The sequence below is a fragment of the Myotis davidii genome, unplaced genomic scaffold, assembly GCF_000327345.1.
Source record: "Myotis davidii unplaced genomic scaffold, ASM32734v1 scaffold44, whole genome shotgun sequence".
In the NCBI taxonomy this organism is placed as follows: Eukaryota; Metazoa; Chordata; class Mammalia; order Chiroptera; family Vespertilionidae; genus Myotis; species Myotis davidii.
Genome location: NW_006299705.1, coordinates 15,955,999 through 15,964,035, shown reverse-complemented (window position 1 = coordinate 15,964,035; position 8,037 = coordinate 15,955,999). Strand labels below are relative to the sequence as shown.

Sequence of the window (8,037 nt, the reverse complement as noted above, 5' to 3'; positions counted from 1 at the left end):
TACATCCTGCATATCAGATATTTACATTACGATTCATAACAGTAGCAAAATTACAGTTATGAAGTAGCAACAAAAATAATTTTATGGTTGGGGGTCACCACAGCATGAGGAACTGTATTAAAGGGTTGCGGCATTAGGAAGGTTGAGAACCACTGTTTTAAATAAACTGATTGACAAACATGACCAATTCAGACGTGACCTTTCTATAAGAGTTCTGCAATAAATACAACACAAACATTACATATCCACACATACAATAAATTTTGAAAGAAAACATTTACTGCTTTCATGAGTTCCTAAAAATCCAGCATAACTACTAAATTAAATTAGATCCTCACATGTGAAATTCCATACCTGATAAGCACTTCTATTAGGGACCACGCTCCTTTCATACAAGTTGGACATTGAAACAATTCTAAGTAATATCTTGACATCGTTGGGGACTTCCAAGGAGGATGCAGGTGAAGAAGAGCTGACAATATATGAAAGTATCGACCAGAAAATGTATCTATATTATCCTATTGTTTAAAAATAAACAAACAAATCAAACACTTTAGCCAAAAGTATACTTTCACCAGCTAATTCAGTCTAAAACTATAGTAACTATGGCTTAACTTTCTTGCTAAATAAATTTATTTGAGCAAAAGATCATATAGAAGTATGTAGCTAATTAAATACTAAAACATATTTGTGTACACTCTAAATATGTATCTAAACATTAGATTAGGGGTGCTCAAACTACGGCCCGCGGGCCACATGCAAATACAAATATTGTATTTGTTCCCGTTTTGTTTTTTTAGTTCAAAATAAGGTATGTGCAGTGTGCACAGGAATTTGTTCATAGTTTTTCTTTAAACTATAGTCCGGCCCTCCAACGGTCTGAGGGACAGTGAACTGGCCCCCTGTTTAAAAAGTTTGAGGACCCCTGCATTAGATAATACTAGCTTTGAGGACTAACTTATATGAAATGCCCATTTTACTTTTAATGATTAGAGTGAGATAAGAGTTCCAAAATGTGATCTGAAAGGAACTAAAGGTAAGAAGTTTTTCATGCAACATTCTTTCTTATCCCCAACATTCGTCTGACAATAGCTTCAACCTTTTATTTCTTCAATTTGGCACCTTGCTTTTGAACATGATTAGAAAGCTACCTTTGAAAAGCTATTCCTATTGGTTTTCACAATTTAAAAAGTGTGTTATCTATACTATAAATAAAAATGGTTATTATCAATGTACTAAAGGAGTAATTTACCAAATGGCACTCTAGGTCATTGTAGTGTAATGTTGTCTATTTTCACTGCCATGGCACACACACACATAAAAAAAAAGATAAAATTTTTTTCCAAGATAAAATTACCTTGGAAATCCTGAGAAAACAGTAAGTTAAAAGTACTCAGAGTAATACCTGGTAAATTGTTTAAAAACAGAAGAGAAATAGTAATAAATGGGCACTGCATTTCCTATTAAAATGAGGCAAGAAGTACTGAAGAGAAAATAAGCTCTAAGCATACAAGAAACGAAAAAATTTTCATATTTTACATTCCTTGAAAGACTGTTCTTACCTGTAGAATATTCTCTAGAAGAGCATGAAGAAGGCATACAGGAGGGATATAATGTGCTTGCAAAGAGGAAAGCTCTTCAATCGCTTCTTTAAAAAACTGGCCTTCGATGAGACTTTCAATTAAATTTAATATACCTCTGGGAATTTCAACATTTTTAGCCTAAGAAAGGAGAGAATCTATGACTCAAACAAGGTAAGGGTAAAATCCTGGGATCAAATCTTGAATTATCAAAGAGCCTTAATTTCCGCATCTGTGAAGTGACAATAAGTCCTGACTTTATAATTTCACAGGATTGTTACATGGTTCAAAAAGGATGATTTATATAAATGTGTTTGACAACTATAAGGCACTGCAAAAAATATATTACTGCTTTACTTATTCTCTGTTGCCTTAAATAGTAAGGGGAAATACTACCTCTAAAAGAAATAATTTAAAAGGCATTTGCAAAGTCTGGCTGATGATGAGGAAACCTAAGTCAGAGCTACAATTACACATAATTCTTTAGGTGCAAAATTATTTTTCCTTTTCCTTTTAAACTTATAAGCAAACTATGTCTATTGAGATATACTAAATATATTAAAATTTTTCAAGCACCATCAATATTTGCAAAAGTAACAACTGCATAATGTCATTAAAAATCACTCTGAGAATGCACATTAATACAGTTCTAAGAGTTCCACGAAATATATTCCCCTTGGTCAAAATATTTTTAACAAAGCAAGTTAACCACTTTGAACTAGTCAAGAATTAAAAATACTCTAAAAGACTACATGGAATAAAATAATCATTTTAAAAAAGTGAAAAAGTATATAAAAGATATATACATTTTTAAATATATTTTAATCTATAAGTAGTATTTATAAAAGCTATAAAATATGAGAACAGGGATACAAAACTCATCTATGATGAGCACAAGGTTTTAATTCTTGTTATTAGATTTTACTATCATATAAAAATATTTGAGGCTTTGACAGACAGTATTTTTAATTAGGAAAACTACATTTAAAATTTAATAGGGGCCCTGAAGTCATCTCAATACACCCAGGTATGGGTTTGGCACATACAAGAATCTACCAATGAATTCATAAATAAGTGGAACACCAAATAGACATTTCTCTCTCTGTCCCCACCCCACTTCCTCTCTCTTTCTCAAATTAATAAATGAAAAAAAGGAAGCTTTGTGGGCAGACAATACATTCCTTTACATCAAAACACTAAAAATAACAAAACATAAAGCCTCACTTTTTCCCCATCACCACCATACTGCAAGCCCCTTACCTCCACATTGTATACTGGTTGTTTATCTATCTTAATGCAGCTGTATCTGATAGCCTACAAAATATCAATCATATAATTAAAATTTAACATTTTTTTGGTCAAAAAATACATTTCAGTTTACAAACTTCAGCCAAACTTACAAAACAAATTTTGATACTCATGTTTGCTCAGGCAAGGGACGTCTATCATTTTAGGGTAACGGTACTCTGATGAATATGAACATTCTCTATTTTCTCCTCCTAAATTAAAATAACTTAAAAGGCAAAGTCATATTTACTTTGAAGATCTGGAGAGGTCCACTGTCCTCACTATTTTAATAATTAGAAATATGAATAGGGAAAACATTTCATATCAGGGTCCATAGAAGAAAAATATGCATTCATGTTTTCTATAAAATCACATATATACCTTCCTCTATTCTTATAGAATACGTACAATTATATATTTGTTTAAAATATTAAACTAGAAAATATCTTCCACAAACATAAAGAAGATAATATCCTGATTATATGAAAAGCTAAAAAATTTACCAAACCATAATTTTTCTTGAGCTTATCAGATAGCAGAGGCCTCTCAGTGCAATAAGCTAAACTGAAATATGAAGAAAGACAGGAGCCTCCAAGAAAACGGGACATGAGCACTAATTTATCTGAAATACAGCATGGTAAAAAGAGAAGGTCTCCATTAAAGAGGGGAAGAAAAGTTTCAGCTAAAATTTCCACCACTAGCTACAGGTCAAGTGAGGGCTGCATGAAGACAGCAGAACCCCTGGGAATCAAAGACATAAGGGGAGTTAGGACTCAATGGAAGTATTTTCTCCAAGGATCTCATCAAGGGCACACGGAAAAAAAGGAGACAGGATGGGAGACTAAAGAAATCTTCCCTAGGCCTGGGCAAGGTGAACAGCAGTTGCTATGAGAAAGGCAGCAAACCATGTTACATATAATTTATCTGTAATCATGGAGGTATTAGCAGAGAATTCAACATATTTACTAAGTGGCCAAATAATTACTGTTCATAACAAATTAATGAATTAAGAAAAGTATTTTAAGAAACATTAAACATAATAAGGAGCCATTTATTATTTTTATTAAAATAATTATTATTGTTTTGGATATGTTAAGAGAACAGGAAACGATACAAAATCTTTAATATGCCAAGTTCTACCTGAGTTCTATATATGTGCTTCCTTAAGGCATTTTTTATTTCAACAATATCCACATTTGTCCTGATATCCTTGGTTTTTGATTCTTTGGCACGATCAGCAAAAACAGAAATCTTCCTTTCTTTCTGCATACATGGAAAAGTACATTAGACAGTGTACTATAGATAGAGTCAACACAAGTGATTAGTATCACAATGGACAATATAATGCAAGAGCACATCCATGCAGTGTTAACCACAGCAAGTATCCTTCCAATCATATTATATAAAGATTATACTATGAAAAAAAGTTTTTAAAAAGCAAACAGTTCGATTTGGAAAGTTTTACCTGATACTTACATATGTATTTTCTTAAGGTATTTTTCATTTTATTTAGCCTGTCCCAAATCTTTCCTAGAACCTCCTGTGTTTCTTTGTTGCCATGCTCACGAAAAATATGATCCATTATTTATTTACCTTTATCATTCTCTAAAGAACCTCCTGAATATATGTATACAAATTTAAATCTACAATAAAAGCATAATATGCTAATTAGACTGGACATCATTCCGGATGACCTTCCAGACAAAGCCAGGGCTGTGAGGGAAGCCTGGGTCCCAGGTGCCAGAGGGAAGCCGGCTTGATGCTGGCAGCCAGGGGAAGGAAGGCCTACTTTTGCACCAATTTCGTGCATTGGGCCTCCAGTTGTAAAATCCTATATAATAAAAAGCTAAGATGCAAATCGACCGAACAGCAGAACAACTGGTTGCTATAACAAGCACTGACCACAGCAGTGGTGGCGGGAGCCTCTCCTGCCTCTGCGGCAGTCAAACATCCCCCAAGGGTGCCCGGACTGCAAGAGGGCATAGGCCGGGCTGAGGGACCCGCCCCCTCCCCCTGAGTGCATGAATTTCATGCACTGGGCATCTAGTAAAGTTATAATCTAGAAAAATTAACTCAAGAAGGATCCTGTTTTAAAGACACACTATCTTATTAAAATGGTCTAAATTATACTAGAAAAGAGAACGATAAAAACTAAACTTTAGACCAGAATGTGTTAACCAAACTACATACACATGTGGTCTTAAGGTACTTTTTCATTTTAACCATTTTAGCTTCTTTTTTCAGAACATTTGTTTATTTTTTTGTTTGTTTTGTTACATTCAGGCAAAACAAAGTGTATTTGAATATCCTGATTATTAACTCAAATTTCTTTGTGTATATGTAAAAATACTTTCATTGTGAACCAAAGTTAACCATAACATTATGTATATCACATCAGATTAACTGAAGAAGGATTTCCTGTAAGATGTGCAGGTTAATATTTAACACAGCAAGCAACCATAAAAATCAGACTATATATGTCTACATTACACTAGGGAAGAGCCAGAAAAAATGAAAACTGTTTAGCTTAGCTTACAAAGTTTTACCTGATCTCTATATGTATGTTCTCTTAAGGTACTTTTAATTTTATCACGTTGGACGTCCTTCCTGGAATCTCTCTCTTTTTCTTTTTTGGCTTTTTTCCTCCAAGTATAACTCCTTTGAATTTCTTCATCCTTTTTCTTAATTCCCTTCTACATGTATTTAGACAACAATTAAACAAATCTTAATATATGTTATAAAATCCAAATAAATTTAAGATGAGTCTGACTTATAACAAAATAATACATTTTAAAATTAATTATATATAAATACAATAGGAAAACTCATCCACTGGAGGGGGTATACCATAAGAAACATATTTTAGAAAACAGTTGGGTATTGCTGAGTACAACTGAACATGCAGTCCTTATTCCCAACATAGGAATTCTACTCCTAGGAATATATCCTAAGCTATAGAAACTCTTAAACATGTACACACCAAGAGTCATGGAAGAAAATGTTCATACTGCTCATGGCAGAAATTTTTATAATTGCAAAAATCAACCAATTAATCAAACACCAACAAAAAGAAATCCAGCAAAAAAGCAAGTCACAGAAAACTATAAATAACATTAACTTTAGATTATTTAAAAACTGTACACAAATGCTTTATAAAAACTTTTGTACATATAATTAAAAATAATTTCATAAATAACATATATAGCAAATTTAGAAAACAGCTGTAAAATAGAAATTATTTTTAATTTGAAAGATCTTACCTGATTTCTGTATATGTGCCTTCCTAAGGCATTTCTTGTTTTAATAAATTTCAAATCTTTATTGAACTCTCTGAATTTTTCTTTTTTGTGATGTTCAGTGAAAACAGAACTAACATTAACATCTTCATCATGCATTTTTTCCTGCATATTTATAAAAATATTTTAGTTACTGTTGATTAACCATGACCTCAAAAAACCAAAGCAAGTCACAACTGAAAAACCCACTCAAAAAGATAGGTTTTGGTGTCATCTCCCTCCAAGGAGCATGTCCACCGTGACTTCCCTCTCAGGCTTACCTTATACCCTAAGGGTCCCCATGAGACTTACTGCAACCAGGGGAGCAATAAGCAGCAGCAGCTTGTCCCCAGCTGACACCCCGAAGCTGTCTCCAAGGCCCCCTTTTCTCTGACTTTTCCATGCGCCAAAGCAGCCCTGCCCAGGCTCATTTCTTTCCTATAACATTTCCAGTGAACCAAAGCAGCCCTACCTAGGCTCTCTCCTGTTGATTCTTCTATCCCAAGACCTTCCTTGTTTCATTATCCCCAGCTTTAATAAACATGCTCTCAAAATAAAACAATTTAAAAAGGTTTTGTAAAACATACATATGAGATTAAAGAGCCTTGTGAATTATATTACATCATAGTTATACTAAGATAAAGCAGAAAAATATAGGTTTTTAGTTTATAAAGGCTTACATTATGTTTACATACACATTTAATTAGGTACTTGCATTTTATTAACTTAATCTTTCTGGGAATCGCTGTACTTTTTTCCTATTTGTCAGTCAAAACTGAATATGGTTATCTTCATTATTTTATTTTTCCAAATGTTTGTAAAAATAATTTAGGCTGTAGATCAAATAGAATCTTGCCATTATTAGGCATATAAAATGAAACATCTCAAAAAAATCATATTAAAGAACAGAGGTATAATAACATTAAACAGAATAAGGTGTATCACAAACTATATTGTTTTTTAATTTTATTAAGACATTATTTTAGCCCTGGCTAGCATTGCTCAGTGGTTGAACGTGGACCCCGGTGAACATGGTTTGATTCCCCATCAGGGTAACATGCCCGAGTTGCGGGCTCGGTACCCAGTAGGAAGCGTGCAGGAGGCAGCCGATCGATGTTTCTATCTCTATCCCTCTCCCTTACTCCCTCTAAAATCAATTAAAAAAAACCATATTTTTAAAAAGCTTCAAAAAGTCTCTTATTAGGACATGTACATATAGTTAATCACAGAAAGTAGTAGTCTTCTAAGTCACATGAATATCAGTTATACTTTGGAAAAGCCATAAAAAATTGCAAGAACATTTTAAGCTCTTAGAAAGTTTTACCCAATTTCTCCATATATAATTTTGTAAGGTATTATTCATTTATAAGTTTCAAATTGTTCCTAGAATTCTCTTTATAAAATTTTGAATAGGTGCAATAAAAATAATTTTTCATTTTTTTCCTAGTCACATTTAAAAACATTTTAGTTTAGACTAATAATAATTACTAGGCTACTTAATAATTTGGCAAATTAACTAAAGAGTCTGTTTTATAAAACAGTATGAAATTGAACTAATCATGCCTTTTTTTGGTTGTTGCTATTTGAAAATTTTTGAGACATATGTCTATATCTATCTAAATATATATATTATCTAAATACACACACACACACACACACACACACACACACAGAGGCCCGGTGCACAAGATTCGTGCACTGTGGGGGGGTGAGGGGGGGAAGAAGGTCCCTCAGCTCAGCCTGCGTCCTCGCATAGTCCAGAACCCCTCGGGGGATGTCCGTCTGCTGGACGGACATTCCCCGGGGATCAGGCCTAAGTCGGCAGTCAGACATCCTGCTCGCAGTCCAGGGCTCTCGCAGTCCGGGACCCCTTACTCCTTACCGCCCGCCTGCAG

General features: G+C 33.6%; 1 protein-coding gene across 3 annotated transcripts in view; it reads right to left on the bottom strand.

Annotated features, from left to right (window-relative positions):
• SLF1 (SMC5-SMC6 complex localization factor 1) overlaps nt 1-8,037 on the bottom strand; it is a 65,085-nt gene that overhangs the window by 31,377 nt on the left and 25,671 nt on the right. For all 3 annotated transcript variants that reach the window (XM_006775531.2, XM_015571669.1, XM_015571670.1), the window contains 6 exons: nt 6,128-6,268; nt 5,414-5,560; nt 4,008-4,130; nt 2,841-2,894; nt 1,563-1,721; nt 355-518 (listed from right to left, as the gene is read on the bottom strand). In XM_006775531.2, coding sequence (XP_006775594.1) covers nt 355-518; nt 1,563-1,721; nt 2,841-2,894; nt 4,008-4,130; nt 5,414-5,560; nt 6,128-6,268 — 788 coding nt within the window. The remainder of the gene's footprint in view (nt 1-354; nt 519-1,562; nt 1,722-2,840; nt 2,895-4,007; nt 4,131-5,413; nt 5,561-6,127; nt 6,269-8,037) is intronic.